Here is a 21,953-nt window from a genome sequence, read left to right on the forward strand (position 1 = left end):
CGGCATGTTCACAGCCAACAACAATTCAACTCGGCATGTTCACAGCCAACAACAATTCAACTCGGCATGTTCACAGCCAACAACATTTCAACTCGGCATGTTCACAGCCAACAACAATTCAACTCGGCATGTTCACAGCCAACAACAGTTCAACTCGGCATGTTCACAGCCAACAACAATTCAACTCGGACTCTGTCTCAAAAACCCATTATACTTGCCATTTCCCCTTGAAGTTTATATATCTCTTCTGTCTTACCAGAATACTTGTTACCACTAATTCTTACCATCATATATATATCCGGTTCGTTTTTTAAATAAAACAGAATGCCTTTCGGAGTTGAATTCACATTGTTTTTCAAATTATTTAATGAATGATATTAAATCAGAAAAAAGAAAATAAAATATTTCTGTGTTTTTAAAAAATATACGATTCTATATAAAGCGAATAAATAATATCAGTTAAATGTAATATTTGATTCATTTTTTTTTTTTTAACTAACCAATACGAAATCAATATAAAAAATAAAATAAAAATCAATTCATGAATTAATTTATCTCAGAATCCTCATCAAGGTCTTCCTCCTCATCTACGCCATCCAAATCACAATCGTTCAAAGAACACCATGGCTTCAGACGATCCGCTGAATGAACTGACTCATACGGTTTCTGAGATACTTGCGTCATCGATGAATCGCCTATTAAATAACGATCATTTGGCAGGATACACTTAACTTCATAGGGTCCTCTAAATCTTGGTAGAAGTTTTCTGGACTGACCAGTAGCTGCATACGCGGCACGGGTTAATACCAAATCCCCAACTTGATATTTTCGAGGTTTACGGTGTGTCTCATTATATTTGTCGGCTTGTTTCGCCTGCAAGATGTCGACTCGGCGTTTGACTTGATCTCGCAACGTTGCCAATGGAATATTTTCTTCTTCATCCTCTGAATCATCTTCTTGTAAGACTATACTTAGCTCATTGGTAAGTGAATTCTTGGGTTTAAATGCGAATAAAATCTCTTGTGGTGTTTGGTTCGTTATTCGATGTTTTAGACAATTTAGTCCCCATTGTATTGCGGGGAGGTGAGAATCTCAATCTCTTCCGTCCGGTCTTGTCGTCATTGTAGATATCGCTGTTCCCACGGTACGAAAATACCGCTCGATTTGTCCATTTGCCCGGGGAGTGCACACTGCGGTGGTTATATGTTTAATCCCGTTTTCATCACAGTAGCTGTTGAATTGCTTTGACGTGTACGCTGTTCCTTTGTCCGATATTATGCGAGATGGTGTCCCGAAGAATTGTGTAAGATCTACCAAAACTCGAACAACAGCTTTAGTCGTGGTATCTTTCACAGCTCTAAGGATCACAAATTTGCTGAAAGAATCAACTATGCCCAAAACGTACGAGTTACCCTTTAAACTTTTAACATACGGTCCGAGATGATCAATGTGTATGGTGAAAAATGGAACTGGGTGTTTCTCGATCGGATGAATTTGGTACCTTGACTCGTCTTTAGAGCGTTGGTTGTACAGGCACGGAACACAACTGGAGATATATTTGTCAACGATGCGTCGCATTTTCGGGAACCAGTATCGTTTTCGAATGTGTTCTATAGTACGATCCATCCCACAGTGGCCTATATCATCATGTGACGTTTTGATTATTCTCCAGCGAACACCATGAGGTAAAACAAAACGTGGACCATCAGGTGTAATTTTAAAAAGACGACCGGATTTTAAGCAATATTCTTTTTGGAGAGATTTCGTCTTCGCATCCTTCTTGTCATTGTTTTGTAGAGTCTGTTTGATTTCATTAAGTCCTGGATCCTTATACTGCAAAGTGGCAATCCAATCTGAGTCATCCATCCCTACCATATTGATGTTTAATCCAGCTTCCTCCATTTCAACAGCTCTCCCGGTTGGGTTGCGGCTAAGAGCATCTGCATGCTGCATCTGGTTGGCTGTTCTATATTGTAAGTTGAAGTCAAACTCTTGAATTTTAAGCCACCAGCGGGCTATCCTTGCACTCATATCCTTCTTATCTTGAGTCATTTTTAATGAATTGCAGTCAGTATAAATGGTGAACCGTTTTCCCAACAAATAATAACGAAAACGTTCAAGACTTTCCACCACTGCTAACGCTTCTAATTCATAACTATGAAACTTTTTTTCGGAATCTGTAGTGGCTCGACTATAGTAGGAAACAGCTGGCTTTTCTCCCGTCGTAGTTACTTGCAATAGAACACCAGCAAGGCCTAGAGAGGATGCATCGGTATGAAGTTCGTGCTCAAGGTTTGGATTGTACATCACAAGAATGGGTGATTCACATAATTTGGACTTTAAAGTGTCGAAAGCTTTTTGTTGAGACTCGGTCCATTCAAACTTTGAATCTTTTCTGAGCAACTTGTTTAACGGAGACGCGATTTCTGCATAATTAGGTACAAATCTTCTAAAGTATCCAGATAACCCCAAAAATTGTCTTATATGCTTGGTCTCGGTAGGTACAGGAAATGATTTCACCGCTTCCACTTTAAAGTCTCCAAGTCTAATACCATCGCCACTTATTTCATGGCCAAGAAAAGTAATTTGTTTCAAAAAAAATTTACATTTCGATAGGTTAAGGGTCAAATTAAATTCTTTTAATACTATTAAAAGTTTTTCAAAGTTTTTAAAAATATCATAGATATCTTTACCGAACAAAACGATATCGTCCATATATACTAGGATATTTTCTGAATCTACGCGTCTCATAACTAAGTACAAAAGACGCATAAATGTCGCCGGAGCGTTGGTCAAACCGAAGGGGACACGTTTAAATTGATAATGGCCGTGAGGAGTCACAAAAGCAGTTAAATGTTTGGATTCTTTGCTAACGGGTATTTGATAATAACCACTCATCATGTCGAGAACAACAAAAATTTTACCCTCAGCCATTTGATTTATTTGTTCTTCGATATTGGGAGTAGGGAAATTTTCGCGCATTGTGATATCATTTAAATGCCTATAATCGACGCACATTCTATAAGTATTGTTCTTTTTCTTTACAAGTAGAGCAGGACTCGCGTATTCCGACGATGAATCTTCTATAATGTCATTTTCGAGTAATTCGTTTATAATTTTTTTGAGTTCGAGCGTCTCATTACACGCTATTCGATAAGGTTTATACCTAACAATAGTATTGTCTTTCAGATTAATTTTTAATTCTATTTCTTTCGTTTTACCGAGTTCGCGTAAGGAAGTAGAGAAACAGTCACGGTATTTATTGAGTAGATTGATTAATTTTCCAGTTGCCTCACTTCCAATGTTGTCATCAAGATCTAAATCCTTACAACTAATGGTTAGTTTTTTTTTCGATGGAGGCGACTGAAATAGAATTAAGTCACAATGGGGGTTCAATGTTCTTTACTTCGAGGGAACCGAATTCTTTGATAACGCGAACGCGAGGGGAATCAAGGAAATTTCTTCCCAAAATCATGGGTACGTCCTGCGAATTATTGTCCACAATATATATATCGATTGGCATTGTCACATCCCCGACCGTAACCATCTGATGCGTTTTTGCCATGGAGCTTGTAGTTCCCGCCCCAAATCCGTTGAGTGTCACATTACAAGACTCTTGCCTACAGTTATTCTTGCAAGCGTCTTCTGACCGTAAAGTCGAACAATCAGCACCAAGATCCAAAAATGCCATGACAGTGAAATTACCAACCTTTATGTTTTTCGTCAAACCACCATCGTCTTGGTTGTGCCGTAGACGCCGTATTTTGTTTGGTGGTCCATTCAATTGTGTAAAAGGATTTCGTTTTGCTGCACGGCAGTTACGCGCAAAATGCCCTGGCTGTTTGCAGCTAAAGCACGTTTGTTGCATGAAATCGTTAGCATTTGATTTTGGTTGGTTAAAAGATGAATAATTCAACTTGCAATTGCGAGCATAGTGACCAATATTCTTACATTTATAACAAGTAATTGGAAGTTCTCTACCGTATTTTCGAGAATCTCTGAATGGCCTTAAATTGTTTTCAAATGACCCCGTTCGTTCCTGGCCCTTGCTCCTACTACCATCAAATTTCTCCCGACTACAAGCTTGTGCTCTTACTTTTGATAATGATTTCAAAAGCTCGAGCAATTCACTAATGGATGCACATTTCGCCATGGTCACATTTTCCATTAACGCTCGATCACCCAACCCAGATATTATGAAACGTAATATCGATTTAATACCAAACTTACCCCGCCTGCCCAACGCAAGCATCGTATATACATAGCTTTCATAACTTTCATCCAAACGTTTTCTTCGAGTCATGAGACTTACGAGAGCATCGGACTCGTCGGTCGAGGAGGGGAAATCCATCACCAAACTGGTTTTAAACTGAGTCCAGCTGGTGATGTGTCCCCTCTGAGCTGCCAACCATTGTGATGCTGCCTCTTCTAATCGCAAAGATGCATAAAAAAGAGTGGAGCGATCATCCCAGTCATACATGTGACTAATATTGTCGACCATGTTTACCCACTCTTCTGCTGCCATCCCGTTTCCGCGGGACGGATTGAAAGCAGGAATAATCACTTTAACCTCTTCACCGCCGAGACGCAACGACGAAGATGGATGACTAAGCGTAGATTCAGCCACCGCCGACGAACCCGCACTCTGACCTCGACGGATAGAAGCCATTTCCTTTTCAAGCTCTGCATTTTTTTTTTTAATTCGTCTAGCTCCTTGCGAATTTTACTCATTTTTCATATGCATGCAATATATATATTTGTATATAAAGATTATATTACCCACACGCTTGCAAACAAGAATGAAAATTATGTACATGAAATCTCAATTCAAAAATAAAAGAGAGTCGACGACGCGATGCAACTAACACTATATTATATGAGCATGAGAATTGAGTCGAGTGGAATATGGGTAGTACGCAATACGCATTCACACACGATAAAATCAGTTGACGACGATATAACACACAACTCAACGAACACAAACAAGTATGGGAGTCCAGCAGGGACACTCGACAACTTCACCCGATGACGAAAGGGATAGGCACATACACCAGAAAAGACAAAGCGACACAACAAATTTACCGCACAATCCCGCTATGGCAATTGCTGTCGACTAGACATATAAGCATTTGCACCACTCGATTGTTCCTTCCGTTTTATTATTATTATTTTTTTTTTTTTCAAGATAGTAGAAAAAAACAACTAAACCATCAATTTGGATCCGAATCCCACTTCTGATTATTATTAACACAATTATTAACACCAATCAGCAAACAAAGAACTAGTTAATTATTATTACACCAATAATTGCACAATCTCACAACTCGACCGAATGCCCGTCACCGTTGATATGGAATGAATGATTTCAACCACCAACTTCACTCAGTCGAGCTGCATATGCAGACCTACCCCTATTCTAACTAAGGAAGTGATCGGGATTTTATCACTCGCTACAGTATACTTCTTGTATAAGCTTTTACTAAATATACAGTGGTTTACCAATATAAGTTTTGTAGGTTAACACAATTGATGCAAAAATCTAATTAAATTCTTTGCAAACAAAAACTATGATAAAATGCTCAAAAGGTAAAGGCTCTTAAGTCAACTGAAGTGCTTTTAGCTATTTATCCTTTTTCTAAATATTTTATATATTTTCTGTCTTACCTTCGTTGATAATTCTTTTAAAACTAGAAAGGTATGACCTTTTTGTAAAATAGCTTAACTTTAATTCGTAGGTTATTGCGAAACGTTAAACAACCTAAGTAGAGGATGATTTGTGTTATTTGCTTCTCATAAGAAGTTATTGTAATTGGACCGATTTGAAGAATTGAAAATTTTGACAATTTTCGACATTTCAAGGTCCCTAGAGTAGAAATAAGAGATTTTTAGAAAGATGTCTGTGCGTGCGTGTTTACGTACTTTTTTTTCGACGTCCATAGCTCAAGAACCAGAATAGATATCAACTTCAAATAAATGTTATTATACAGATAATAATGCAGAAAGATGCAGAAAAGGCTCTCAAGAAAATTGCGTGGGTGGTTTTCTTACCATAGCAATTTAAACAAAAGGTACAAATTTTGGTTAACCCAAAATATCTCACGAACCAATGAGGCTAGAGACTTGAATTAAATTGTATATTATAACTTGTAACGTGATACCAAACCAGCATATTTTTGAAAAAAGTCTTGGGTGTAACTCCTGCCTGTGAAATCTATAGTTTTTTTTTTCACTGGTACATCCTCTTAAAAAAAATTTGTCACCTCGAAAATTTTACCAATAAAAAATAATTTGATCTCCAAAACAATTTTGTGTAACGAAATATAACGTATTTAACATCTGGAAAAATTTTTTGCAATAACAAATTGACAGTTTTTTTTATAACAAATAAAAATATAAAAAAAAGTTACACAAAGTTGGTAAAAATTGTATTTCAACTCAAATATCTTTTCAAAAACTTGATTGGATTATTACTTAAAACTTATTTTGTCTTATAAAAAATATTGTTTTCAACATTCGGTTCAGTTATTAAAATAAAATCGAATTGACAGTTTCTTACGAAAAATAAAAATTTAAAAGAAAATTTAACGAAAGTTGGTAAAAATGATTTTCGACTCAAAACTTTTCAAAAATTTGAGGTTATGGCTTCCAACTAATTTAAACTTATAAGTAATATAGAACTATCGAATTGACAGTTTTTTTTACAAAAAATAAAAACCCCCAAAACACACTACACTAAGACTTAGTCAAAATTTACTTTCGACTCAAATAGCTTTTCAAAAATTGAAAATATTGTCTTCAAACTTTTTGTATTTCACATTAAACATTGTTTTCGATATTCAGTAGTTTTTTTTTTATACAAATCAGTCCGGTTTTTCATAAAAAAAAATAAAATCTACAAAAAAAATTGTTCGCAAATTTCTTAAAATAATTTCATTCGTCCAATTTCTTAAAATTAAAGAAATGTTACTAATATTGGTAAAAATATTTATCATTAAGTAAATTATGTTAAGTTATTCTTATGTTCAATATTAAAAAAAAATTAAGATATTTTACCACAAAACTTTTGACTCGAAATGTTTTACCATAATTGGTAAATACAAAAAGAATTTAAATAAAAACACAACTACGGTTAAACCGGCCAAGAACACGAAGTAAATGAAAAACTTTAAAAGTTGTTTTGTAAAAGAATTTAAGCCAAAAAAAATTGATTAATGTATTAAAAACACCACTTATCGACATTGAATCTTGCTAGTTTAATAAATTTATAAATAAGGGTAAAATTTCAGAAACGTGTCCCTCCATAACTGGAAATAATATTTCTGAAAAATTGAAAGAACTTAAGAGCTTTTACCTTTTGAACACAGAATTATATCAAATTCGAAAAATTGTTGCTATTTAGTTTTGAAATGATTTCATTAATTTTTTTTAAATTATAGAGGTTGATATTGTTTGAGGAATTAAAGTAAAATCAAGAAATACACAATTTCTAAATATAAATTTTTTCATTTGAATTGAAGAGAAAAATACCTAAGGCAGTCTAAAGATCGAGTTGGCACTCATTAAACAAGTAACATTAGCCTTTGTAGATTACAAACAAGTATCTACTTATTTTTGTTGGAATAGGCACTCCAATTTAAAAAATGTTAAAACTAACAAATCAAATTTTGTTTAAATAAAGTGTTTAATATACAATGCGATATATTTTCATTAAAAATTTCTTGGCTCAATCTTTTTTCGGAACTTTCTTAAAAGTTTTATCAACCATCTTTTTTTGTTTTTCAATAGTTTTTGACGTTATTATTACTGACAAACTTAGTATTGAACAAAATTCTCTAAGGTTTTTGCTTAGTCTCATACCTTAAAATCTCCCTTGATAAACTAATATATTTACAATACACAAAATACAACAATACAAGTACAAACAAAAGACACCAGTTCAGCAAAATATTGAATTTAAAATTAAAACTGAATTCTACGGAAATATTCTCTGGTTTATTTATCTTATTTGATACCAATAATTCAATGATTTAATTTATTAGAAAATAAGTAGATTTAATTGGATAAAACAAAGAATAAACAATATAGAATTAATGTTTAATATAATTTTCTACGAAATTTAATAATCGTAACCTTTCCCTCAATTTAATCAGAAATTCATTGAAAATTCTTAATTAGATTAGCCAATAAAGTAAAACATTGTTTCTTCATAAATTTAATTTCTTCAAAACAAATTATCGATTAGCTATCCAAGCAAGTTTTGAATGTTGTTCAATTTTATTATCATTAAAAAAGAAATTAAAACACAACGCAAGTTTTTGACTTATTGTGAGCTATTAATAACAATTTCAGGAAGCAAAAATGCAGAAAGAGAATTATTTATGTTTGCTTTTTTAATTTTAAAATTATTCGTTCAAATTTATCCTTCTAATAAATTAAATAAATATTGAAAAATTCTATAATTCAAATAATATGTATGCTCAAAGAATTTCCAAGGAGGAAAAAATAATTATTTACCTTACAATCTCGCATAATATAAATTAAATTAAAAGCACAAACCAAAGCTGTACAGGAATTTCTTAGAGCGAGCGACACGATGCAATTTATGCCAAAAGGATTTCAAAGCAAACACACAGAATCCTTAAATAGTAAATGAAGCTATCGCAGAGGGAAACAAACCAACAACAAACCTAGAAATACTATATTTAATGTATGTATGTATATAAATGTATGTAAATGGAGTTAGGTAAGTGGAAAGGTGTGTTTTTATTCAACAATGATGACTCTATCTTTCCTACTATGGCCATAGTCATATATAATCCGCATCTCCACCTTTTGCACGGATTAGTATATTGGTATGCTTAAGCATTCTATTTTGTCCCCTGTTTTCTTGACTTAGTTTTCTTTGTTGTTATGTTAGTGTTCATTTTTTTTCCTTTCCTTGAAGTCTTGAAGTGCGTAAGAATTTAAATAGATCCTTCGGGATCAGATGAGAAAATAAGAATACGTTGAAATTCATCTGACAATAATGACAACGACAACGATGACAACGAGTACAACGAAGTAGACGACAACGACAACGACGACGAGCGACGCAATGCGACGGATGCTCCTAGCTTCCGCATTGAATAAAACCATGGCTTTATGGGTTGGTGTGAAATTCTGGTGTTTCCCTTTTTAATGGTTTCAATGAAATTGTGGCGAAGCGTGATTATTTAAATAATCTACAAGCGAAATTACATTTACATTTACATTTTATCCACAATACCTTTTTGAGTACTGTACATATACACAAAAAATAAAATAATATCAACAGAGATATTTCTTAAGGGTTCCAAATATGAAAATGGTTCTGGATTTGCCCCTTATTATATATATGTATGTACCGTACATACCTATAGATGTAATGTACGCCATCATCAAGTGCGGTAAGTTTTTGCTGAATACTGAGTAACGAGATTAACAGAGTTTTATCTTAAACCTTCTTATTTTTATCTATGGTGGGTATGCGAGTATTCTCGACTGTATAAATTCCCTAAGGGCAATGCAATTTTCTAATAAAATTAAATCCAACGAAGCATAATAACGGAAACAACTGCGGGGGTTAGGATTAAACCCTTTTTTTTTGATAAACAAATTTAATCAGTATCAACATTGAATTTATTAAATTACATTAAATTATGTACAAAATAGAATAAAAGTTAAGAAAAACAGAGGGGGTTTGATGGGAATAAGGGAAAATATTGCTTCAAGTGTTAGTGATACCACATTCAAGGTGCAACATAAGACGGATAAGCTTGCTCAACAATGCTCAGGTACTAATTTATCTTTGATCTAAAGGTCAGTCAAATTAAAGAACATAAATTAAAATATTTACAATATTAACAATCCAGAGTCAAAATGTATGTTTGTTTTATTAAGAGTATTCTTAAGGGTTTTGAGTGTCTAAGTTTGAGAGGTTTCTACCTAAACTAGTGCCTGCATTGTCCATTTTGAAAGAAATTAAAAAGACATACATTTAAGTATCAATTTTATCAGTTGATATGTGTTCTGTTAAGTTTAAGTTCGTTTTCGTAGATAAAATTATGACAGCAATGAACATTTTCTTAACAAAATATTTTCCGAACTTATTCTAATTAAAAGATGAATACAAACTAATCTTGTAGAAAATAAACTTCCGTCGGTTGCTTATATGTTTTAGAATTTTGTTCGAGAACAATCTGTCTAAAATATAACTTATCCTTATTATTATTTTTTGGACAGCCTTAGAAGCAAAAGAATTAGATAGTTTGTCATATTAAGAAATTTTCTTGAAATGGCATTCAACCGTTGGCGTATATTTTTACATATTTTGATATAAATGCATAAAGTCTTTAGTCATGTTTTCGAAGAAATGTGTGAAAAAAAATATTAAGCCAATGTTATTGAGCTATAGAAAACAAACCACGCTACAATCGAGCTCGAGTTTTTGACGAATCTGTTAATCTGTTTGGCGAACATATTTACACAAATTAAATCTTCTGTTTTTAACAGATGCAGCTCCTTATATTGTGAAAGCTGCTCACACACTGAAAATATTTTATCCAAAAATGATTCATGAATCATGACACCTGCTTTATTCATGGGCATTTTTCATAGCTTGAACTATATGGTTCACAAGTGGGACTATAGTCGAATAAGAGGGTTGGAACTTACTCAAAAACTAAATACATTTATTGGACGAACCAAAATCGAAAATACATGCTGTAGAATTGCCAATGGGTCAATCAATTTGCAAAAAATGGAGAACGTCCTTAAAAAAACGAAGGATATACACAAATGAAAAAAATCTTCACATCCTTAAATAGGGATAAAGAAAAGTGTTTCGATCGTCAATTTTTAGTTAATGAGGTTGTTTCCTTTAAAAATGACCCACTAACGTCTGTTGGCGTGCAAAGGTCGTTCTCTATGCTTAAAAGTTGTTTGAGTTCAAATCGCAGAGCTTTCATTTTTGAAAATTTTAGAAAAAAAACTTCATGATCCGCGCTAACAAAACATACTTTCAAAAATAATTTACCTACATTAATATTATTTAAAATACAATTTATTTTTACATAAGAACTACTATTTTTTTAACCTAAATTAATTGTGTGTTCTATATTAACTTGTTTAACGTTTTGCTGTGAATAAACGAGTATTTTGTTTTGTTTTTATTATTTCAAGGTATTTTTATTTTCTTTTTGAAAAGTTCAGGAGAACATTTTGGATTTATATGACATATTTTTTTGATGGCATATTAAGCAATATTAAGAGTATATTTTATGCGCATATTTATTGTTTTTTAAGGTATGGGAATCCGGACCCTACGTTATCAGTCGTAGAACCAAAGACCATTTATCATAATGACAAATATTCAGTTTTTCGTATAATGCAAAAAAAAGGAATTGATTTTAATAAAAAAAAACATACTTCATTCGGGAATATTTGATATTGGCAAATAGTAAAATTTGGCTTCGAATAAAAAAAGAACCTTATTTGATTTAATACAAATGATTGAAAAAAGAAAAGGAATTCCTGTAAAAAAAAACATGTGGAAGCAATATTTTCATTTTATTTTTAACTTTTACTTGTACTGTCTGAAAGATAGAATTAGGATTTTTAGTTTCCAGACATAATATTTTTCAGGACACACATTTGTTTTCTTAAGGGACTTCGTCGAAATTTTATTTTCATATTTTTGTCATAATCTAAACAATATATTTTTCTTTTCACGAATTTTCAAAACTTTTCTCGCATATTTCGCAGAATTGAACAAAACAAAATTTGGAAAAATATTATTAATACAAATAAAACAACAAAATTTCGATCAAGACTGATTGAAACAAATTTTATTTTTTATTTAAAAACAAAGATGCTGAGATACGACAGACATTAATAACTTCCCATTTACAAATATGATAATAATTTTGAAATAAATGTACATACATAAAGTTGACAAATGTGAAAATATTTGAACTTATATTTCAGTTCTTAATTTATAAAAAACAAAACTTTTAAGCAATGAAATATCGTACTTTTTGTTAATCGTAATGATTTCAAAAAAATCGAGTTATTTCTTCCGCTTTTCACATCCTGATCTGAGGCATAAAGTTAATTTATTTTTGATATCTCAACTTATTCATGGAATATAGTCGAAACAAGAATGCACAAAATAGCATATTTTAACTTAAGGAATTTGTCAAAACTGTCAACATTTTCAAGTTGGCAGATCGATTGCAAGAAGATATGGAAAGTTAAAAATATGGGATATAAAAATATAATAAACAATATTATCTCCGTAATAATTTTACGCGACAAACAATAACATTTTTAAAACTAATTTTATCTTGTGCAAAATATTTTTAACTTTAAATAGGAAGTTTTTGTAATTAAGTTTTTAATTAACGAATTGAAAATGTTGACATTTCTCGACGTTTTAAAATCCCTAGAGTCGAAATAAAAAATCTTTAGAAAGATGTATGTGCGTGCGTGTGTACATACGTCGCAACGTTTTTTTCGTCTTCCATAGCTCAAGAACCAGTAGAGATATCGACTTCAAATAAATTTTGTTATACAGACAATATTGCAGAAAAATGCAAAAAGGACTTCTTAGAAAATGGCGTGGGTGTTTTTTTTTACCATAGCAGTTTAAAAAAAGTGAAAATTTTGGTTAAACCTAAATATAAAAAAAAGCTGAAAAACAAAAAATGTTCACCTCGAAAATTTTACGAATTAAAAATGATTTCATCTCAAAAACAACTTTGTGCAACGTTTTTAATATCTTGTAATATTTTGAAATAAATCGTATTGACCGTTTTTTTATAAAAATAAAAACTTAAATGAAAACATTACTCATAGTTGGTAAAAATTGATTTTGACTCAAATATCATTTCAAAAAAATTATTATTATTGCTTACAACTAATTTTAACTTATAAAAAATATTTTTTTCAACATTCGGAAATATTTTGAGAAAAATCGAATAAACAGTTTTTTTTTAACAAAAAACAAAAACTTAAAAGAAAATTTAACAAAAGTTGGAAAAAAATGATTTTCGACACAAATATCTTTTCAAAACCTTGAGATATTGGCTTTAAACTATTTTATCTTTAACAAAATATTGTTGTCAACATTCAGTAAATTTTGAGAAAAAAAATAAATTGACAGTTTTTCTTACAGAAAACATAAACTTAAAAAAACACTACTCAAAGTTTATTTCACAAAAAACATTGTTTTCGGTATTCAGTAGTTTTATTATAAAAATCCAACAGTTCTGTTTTTCTTAAAAAAATAAAATCTACAAAAAATATTACCCAAATTTTGTTAAAAAAAATTGATTTTGGGTTCTTGATATATCTCAAATTAATTTCATTCATCCAATTTATATTTGTTTATATAAGAAATAAAAAAATTTAAGAAATGCTACTAAAATTGGTAACAATTTGTTTTCTACTAAAAATCTATTTAACAAAATCTGAAACTAAACTATTTCGTTATATGAAAAATATTGTTAGTAATTTTGAAATTTTTAAGAATAATTCAACTTGCAACTTTTTTAACCCAACAGTAAACCTACAAACTTTTAAGCAAGACAAATCGACAGACGGGATGGGAAGTTATCAGTGTGGCTGCATCCTAGCCTCTTTTTTTAATGTGTCAAAATTTGTAGAAACATCCAACAGTTAGTTGACGTATAAAAATAAGAATCTAAAATAAAACTGATGGCTAATTCAAATATTTCGAGAAAGAAATTAAGGTTGTTTTTAAAGCAAAACAATTTTATTAGAAAAATAAAATCTGTTTTTATTTAACAAGAAATAAAAAGTTTCAAAAATTCTTCTAAAATGTATAAAAAATAGTTTTCGACTCAGGAACAAGAATATTTATTGAAATCAAATTCTTTTTTATTATATAAAAAATGTTGTTGCTTACTTTTGGTTAATGTTTTAGAAAAATTCAGTTGAAAACTTTTTACAAAAACATTTAAAGCTACAAAAACAACAAATACTAATAAAAAGTGGCTTTCGACTCAAGTATTATGAAAAATGAAGAAAGACATTGACTTCAAATTTTGTATCTCACATAAAATATTGTTATTAATACATTATTATTAAAGTTTTAGAGGAATTGACAGACGGGAACGGATGAGAAGTTATCAGTGTGGGTCACTTCTTTATTGTCAATTCAATTGTTAAAAACATTTTCTATTTTTTCAATCAGTTCCCAATATGTTGGTAACTTTTTCTAAATTTGTTTGTTCTAATTTTATTCATAAAAATGTTAAAATGAATTGTAAGAAAAACGCTCTAAGTTATTGTAAAAATTGTTTTTTTTAGTTTCTCAATATTTCCTTAAGAAATAAGACATTGTTGGCTTTTTCTGAATTAAATGTTTTTCAATGACAACATTTTATCTGTCGTATGTATGTACAAGATTTTGCACTTAATCGATACGAAATTTTGTCTGGACCAAAATATAAAATGCAAAACAAATAAGTTATCTCCAGTACTTTTTATTAATCCATTAGATCTTAATTTGGCAACTTATTTATTATTAACAATTCTTTATTGATGATTCCATTGTTTTTGCTCAGTCTTCAAAAATACTTTCAACTTTAAAGCTCTTAAAAATTTGCTTTAAATCCTTTTCATATGTACTAAAGACGAGAAGAAGAATTGATTCTTTCCTCTAGATGCAGAATAAAAGTAAGACAAAATAAAACTAAAAAAATATGTACACGTAGTAAAAAAAACTTGGTACATAGATAAATGTGAACAGTTTAAAGTAACATAAAGAATTTCAAATAAAGCTCACATGCATTAGTGTTCATATGTATGCATGCATTTGATGGAACCTGGGGGCGTATGAGTACTTTCCATTTGATTGAAAATTACTTTGAAATTGAAATTTTGTTTCCATTCTGTGTAATAAAGAGGTATAATTATCTTTGATAGTGTTATGATAGTACATACAACCTTTAATCAACCCTCAAAAATGTATCTATGTATGTGACATCATTAAATTTGATTATTAACATAACATCGTTCTTAAAATGCGTATTTCACTTAACTAACTACGCCATGCATGCAGATAAAGAACGAAAGGATTCCCAGAAACCATTTTTTATTTCTTACGTCAGACATCAAGAACGATGATGATTGATCACTTGAACCTCTTCCCGAGTTTCGCTGCTAGCAAAGATAAAGATACATCGTCATAGAATTCTCGCACTTCCTTTTTCAGGTTACTGAACTGCATACAGTTCTCTAACAAACAATTATCTCTTCCTAAAGTCCTATTATATGAAATTTATTGAAAATTATAGGTACTCGTAATTTATATCTCTATCAGAATGCAGTCATGCATAACTGAGACAAACAAAAAAATGTGTAATAAAATTGAGATATTGGGAGTAGTAGATAGATACCTACCTACAAAAAGCAAGAAAGAAAAAAGCACATAACGCCCATCACGGCCCACTTATTCTCATATGAATGTAAAATTGTAGAGAGGTGCTGGGCCATAGATAGATAGATGGGTGGGTACACAAAGACTCCCATTGCCATCACAAGGAATTAATAATTCGAATGAATTCGCTGTCTGTTATCGTGATTCGAACTAATAGCTTTTCATAGATGATTTGTGGATGCAACTTTTGATTTTTTTATTTTTCCCATTTCGTTTGCTTTGGTGTTTTTCATTTTTTTTCTTCTTTTTTTTCAATTTTCCTCCGAATAACTTTTCACTTCGATTGGTTTATGTTTGTTGTTTTTTTTTTTAAGTCTTCACTTTTTCATTCTTTCCTTTCTATCCCGTAGGTTTCGCTGGTGAACTTTGCAATTTTGAATATAACGAATGTGAATCGAATCCATGCCTGAATGGAGCGGAGTGCATAGATCAAATCGGGAGCTTCGAGTGTAGGTGTTCTAAGGGATACATCGGGAGTCGATGTGAGATTAAGGTATGTAGGGTGTATAACGTTATAACTGTGGCACTTTTTCAATTTATTTCTTTTTCCGTTTTTTTCTAACCCCTCATGTAAATTTGATGTTTTTTTGTATCTTTTGGATTTTTGTTTTTTTAATGCAAATATACTGGTTTTTGTTTGTAATCCTATTTTCTTGTTCTTTTTCTTTCTTTTTTTTTGTTGATTGTTGGTTTGTGTTGTTATATGGTTGATGCCGTTATATCTCGGTTCATTGTTGGCAAAACAAATCACATATACAATCGATTTATGGTTTCGTGTTGTGTCTCCTCGGGCTGCTTCTCTTGAATTCGAATTCGAAATGGCATGGAAACATGATTAGGTGGATTTTTGTGCCAATAAACCCTGCCCCGAAGGACATCGATGCATTGATCATGGAGATGATTTCAGTTGTGAATGTCCCGGAGGACGCAACGGCCCGGATTGTAATCAAATTCCAAGGACGGTAAGTCATGTTTTATCTACATTTCTATTTTCTGTATTTGTTTCTCTTTTTTTTCTTTTGTATTAACAAATGTTGTTGTAAACAAAAATTATGGGGTTGTTGGTCATTGGGACGATATGTGGTGTTGTGTCTTATGCAGAACATGAGTGGGAGTGGGAGTGAGAGTGAGAACGAGTGTTTCCTGAGAGGATTCTTTTTTTGTGGTTATCCTTGTCCATGTCTTCTTTGAATAAGATAAAAATAATTCTTCAGCTTCAGTGGTTAGATATATATATATATACGTATAGACACACACACTTGATTATATCTTCTATATGCAGTTAGTTAAGCCTCACTACGTACATATGTATGTATAAGGACATGACGAGATTATTATGGTTGTTTGTTTAAAGGAAATGAACTGGCCGAAGCTGGAGCTTTGAACGCCTTTGCCGGGATGAGTGGTTGATGCATCATCATGGTGTTGCTAAAGTCTAAAGAAGACTTTATGTATGGGCATTTTTTTGTTTGCTGCTCTCTTTTTTTTTCGCAGATGGATAACGTTTGTGGATTGTGTGGTTTGTACATACTCATATAAGAAAAAAAAAACTTGATGAAGAGAGGTTCTGATTAGGGTAAGGGTTTTTCGTTCAGGCTTTTGAAAAGATGAACAATGTACATATATATAAATGTGTACATTTAGCAACTTTTGAAAAGAAGCTTAGAAGTTAGAAAGTGAATTAGAACAACTTGAATTCATAATAGATATACATATACATAGATGCAAATTCTTTTTTTTTGTGCAAGCTTTAAGGAAGTGATGTGGTTGGGTATAGAAAATGTATGCCTAGAAAAAGTAAACATAAAATGCACAGTGATTTTACGTTCAACCTATAATGTAATGGTTACTTTGAATTTGTGTTTACCCATATTTAACATCATTAACATCTTTAGATTAGAACCGGAAATTAAAAAACATTTATTGGTTTTTCAACCTGAACATTTTGAAAAAATTCAGATTCAAAAAATAAAACGCATTACTTCTAAAAGAAATATACTAGAATGTTTATGTTTTCAAATAACTTTAAAAATTAAAGAGTATTATTAAAATAGAAGTTTTGTTTCGAAATTAAACAACAATGTTCTAAAACACATCAGTAGATGTTCATTTCGTTGTAAGGAGGAAGGTATACCATTGACCATAGAAATCAATATCAAATAAATAGTCCTGCAGCTGCGGTTGCAGGCTCTACATTCTCTTCATGAAGTCTTTAAAGAGCAATTTACACATTTGCTGTTGAATGCTCACGATATCATCACAAACTCTTCATCTTTTAGGTCTTGAATCTACTTTTTATTTCACGTTACTACGAAGGAAACAGTCTAAAGCCGATAAATCATAAGATTTTGGCAAGCAATTTTAATGACCCGCTTAATAAATAGCCCAGTCAGAAATTATTTCAATTAAGTTGAGATTATTTCTTTGATGTTGGAATTATTGGTCGTAAAAAATAATTATTATACCAATTTCAAAAGCCTTAACTTGGAATTATTAAGTACTTATCGCAACGCCGCCGCCTCCGCGCCAGTCCAAAAACCCATTCAAACAGTGACAAATTTGCTATGAAGAGGTTTTTTAAGCAATCAATCTTGGATTTTTCGAGCCCCAAAAGACTAAAACCTTTTTTTTAACACAAACACCGACTTTAAAATGTTTCTCATCACTAAATATGATTTTTTTATTAAAGTAGGGATCATTTTGAAGAATTTCAAAGACAGGAAGATACGTTGCTGGTGATCCAGTTTTTTCAGTTCTTTGTATTAACAGAACTATAATAGTGTTTTTTTGGAAATAACTTGTTTCAAAGATTGACGAGGAATTGACATACGCGAATCTTCGTCAAAAATACAGGCAACATCAGCAATATTCTCAGTTGTTCTTTAGCAAAACACACGGTTTCGGTTTTTCAAACCACTGGCAGCTCAAAATTATCCACCAATTTAAATATTACCACAGTGACTGCAAAATTTTTACCATTTGCTGTGTATCGTTCCATTTTTAGGCATAAAATAGGTTTTAATTTTCAAATTTCAACAACTGATTGTTTCAATAGTAAAAGCTGCCCAAATATCGTTCTATTCTAAATGAAACATTTTTTTAAATCTTTTAATGGTTTCTTTAAAAACGTGATTCTACTTTGGGAACATCATCATCTGTAGAGTTTTATTTCACTTTATCGCTTTAATAAAATTTCGAGTCCATAAAACGTTTGTTTCCGATCATACAACAACCAAATATTTACTTATTTTATTGAGAATGAAAAAGATATTAATGTAAAATTCATGGACTTATGTACACAGATCATATAAAACACTTGCTCCCTTAATTTATTTAAATGTGTAAACAGTTTTAAAAGCCCATCTCTTTCCATTTCTTTTCTTTTTGTTTCAAGTAATAGTTAAATCCTTTTTAAACAATTTTATTAGGTGCTAAGGGTGGTAAACACATTCTATGTCCTTGTTCTATCTCGTATATGAACCATATAAATTTTAAACGATTTTCGGATTTAGATTGCTAAGCCACTTTGTTGCCATTCATTATCTAGTACCATTTTATTCACATACACATACAAAACACCATCAATATTCCATTAAATAAAACATAAAAAAAATGTAAATAAAACCATTTGTTTTCTATATCTTTGTAATACTGTACTGTATCTTATATTTTTGTGTTTTATTTATCTCGTTTCAACAATAAAACAAAGTCGATGCAATTAAATTTACAAGCGGCGCATTTTCATTTCCATACCTTACATAGATACTCGTATACTCGTAGATAATGGAGAGATTCTGCTTCAGAAAAAAAAAAAAAAAAAACGGAAATAAAAATTGAGAAATCTTTCCTTGGAGCATTTATTTTTCTTTATCCTTTGTTTTATTGGCATCACGTCGAAGCAGTTATAATATAGGTGGGTATATTATAGAAGAGTACTTGTATTTCCTTGAATGTTATTCTATCTTTCATCATAATATATGTTCAAGTTCAACCCTCTGTTCACCCACCTTTTATATTAGAACGGAATATATATACATATGTAGCTGCAGGTACACTGCCACAATAACAAAAAAAAGTATCCTAAATGATAAAGCTATTAAAAGATTTGGAAAGGATGTGATATAATATTTTTCGACTTAACCGAATACAGTAAGACCAACTTAAAAGAAATTGAAAAGATAAAAAAAACGGTTATATATTTCTTCTTTTCTTAGATTGTTGCTACTAACATTTTTTTTATTAAATCTAGGTATGTGGTCAATCTTTTGATAGTGCTTAAAGGTTTTCAAACGCATTAATTCAGATATATCCGGTTATCTGATAGAAAAAGTCCTACATATGCTTTCAAATTGGTTCAGCAAATCCCCAAAATGGCGAATCTTATTCTCCCTTAAATTATTGACCGATTGCTTATCTCATCGAATATCAGTGAAACTAATTTTCAAATCGTTTCAGAGAAAGTTATGATATTAAACTTGATATTTCAAACGCATTTAAAAAGTCTGGAATTTTTCTCGCTTATCAAATATTCGTAAATTAAAAATTTGCTTGTTAACCGTTCAATATTTTTTTTTGTTTTTTGATAAATCAAAGTCTAAGAACTATAACATAATTAGGTACATGGTGTTTGTCCTTGAACCTTTTCCAATTTTTTAAATAATGTCCTCCTAATTCAATAAATTGTTTCGCCAGAGAAAATATCTTTTGATTTTCATATTCTTCTTTTGATTCCTAGCTATGTATTTTTGTACACTTCATAATTTTCAGAAAGTAGTAAGCTTATAGCAAACTACGATCAGAGGCTCATCATAAGTGCATGTGTAAGTTATTAGTAAAAAATACAAAACATAATTAACATTTAACTATTACAGAACAAAAAATAAAATAAAAACGGTTATGATCGTGTAACACTGGTTCTGAACAATTATTTGAATCCCACCTTGTTTAAATTTAAATTTACCGATGAACAGTTTAAGTTATATAAAATTCTCATTCGATTTAAAGCTTCATTCTTCCCATAATTAGTTCCATTTAAGTCAATATTTATAAAATCAATTGAACGCAGGTGATGAGTTCCGCCTCGGTAATTCAAATTTATACAAGATAGCAAATAAGGTGCATCAATTTCACCCTTAATGAGTTAATGTATAAAACTAAGTCATTATTAATACGCCTTTGATGGAGAGATTGCATTTGAAGAAGCAGAATACGATGTTCATAGGGAAGTAGATCATAAGGATCATCCCAAGGAAGACATATTGATTCAATACGTTTTCTTTACCTGTCGTAATAGGGAGTCCATACCGGCGAAACATATTCAAGATGAGGACGATCAAGGCAATTATACCAAGAAAGAGTAACATTGGGATCATTGAACTCCTTTGCCCAGCGTTTTATAAAAGCAAGCATAGAACTTGTTTTATTAACAATAAAATTAATGTGATTTGTCAATTCTAAGTTGGAACCCAAATGAACTCCTTAATCTTTAGATGTGGAGACACGACAGAGTTTTTGCTATAATATACAATAATCAAATGCACTACCGATTCGTTTTTTAGTTAAAGTTATCTTCTGGCATTTTAACGGGTTGAGTGAAATGCTTTTTTCACACACCAAAAGGTGAAACTATTAATGTCGGCTTGTAAAAGAATACGATCATGGGTGGACTTTCTTATTTTAAAAATCTTTATGACGTCAGAAAAAATGGGAAGTTCACATTGGAGTAGACATGCCGATACATCGTTAATAGACAGGATGAACAGAAAAGGGCTAAGATGGCTTCCCTGTGGAACACCAGATTGAGCAACAAAAGGTTCAGAATGACAATTTCTAAATTTCACCTCATAGGATCTGTTTTCAAGGTATGATTTAATTCAAGCTAAGGAAAATAGTGGAAAACCAAGAGCTTTAAGTTTAAAGTAAATAATTCCTTGTCTAAATTGGTCAAAAGCTTTAGAAAAGTCAGTTTATACACAGTCAACTTCATAACCTTGTTCTTAAGCGTTTGAACATATGTTTGAGAATGTGAAAAGATTTGTAGCGGTTGATCTTTTTTCAGAAAACCATGTTGCTCTCCGCAAATGAACAACTTATTCAAACACTTTAGGAATGCAAGAAAGCTTTGCAATGGGCCTGTAGTTGCTTATATCTGACTTGCTACCTTTCTTGAAAATTGGTGTTAGAAATGACTTCTTTCATAGATTGGGAAATTTGCCAGTTTTTAGAGAAACGTTGAATAAAAAACGTAAGGGGTTCAACTAAAGCATTACTTAACTTTTTTAGTTAAGGTTTAGTTAGGGTTGAATAAAAACGTAAGGGGTTCAACTAAAGCATTACTTAAATTTGTTAGTACTATCGGGGAATACCATCGGGACCGGCTGAACACTCATCATTCAACGCAGATAAAAGATTAGGGAACGTACTCTGTAGCACAAGTACATGACTACACCTAGTTTGTAAAAAGGAGAGAAGA

General features: G+C 31.3%; 1 protein-coding gene across 1 annotated transcript in view; it reads left to right on the top strand.

The window, feature by feature from the left end:
• Positions 1–21,953, top strand: part of LOC129951310 (serine-rich adhesin for platelets) — a 194,464-nt gene that overhangs the window by 135,007 nt on the left and 37,504 nt on the right. Inside the window, exons 8-9 of the mRNA XM_056063403.1 lie at positions 15,832–15,974; positions 16,321–16,443. Of these exons, the coding sequence (XP_055919378.1) occupies positions 15,832–15,974; positions 16,321–16,443 (266 nt within the window). The remainder of the gene's footprint in view (positions 1–15,831; positions 15,975–16,320; positions 16,444–21,953) is intronic.

The sequence above is a fragment of the Eupeodes corollae genome, chromosome 3 (genome assembly GCF_945859685.1).
Source record: "Eupeodes corollae chromosome 3, idEupCoro1.1, whole genome shotgun sequence".
Lineage (NCBI taxonomy): Eukaryota > Metazoa > Arthropoda > Insecta > Diptera > Syrphidae > Eupeodes > Eupeodes corollae.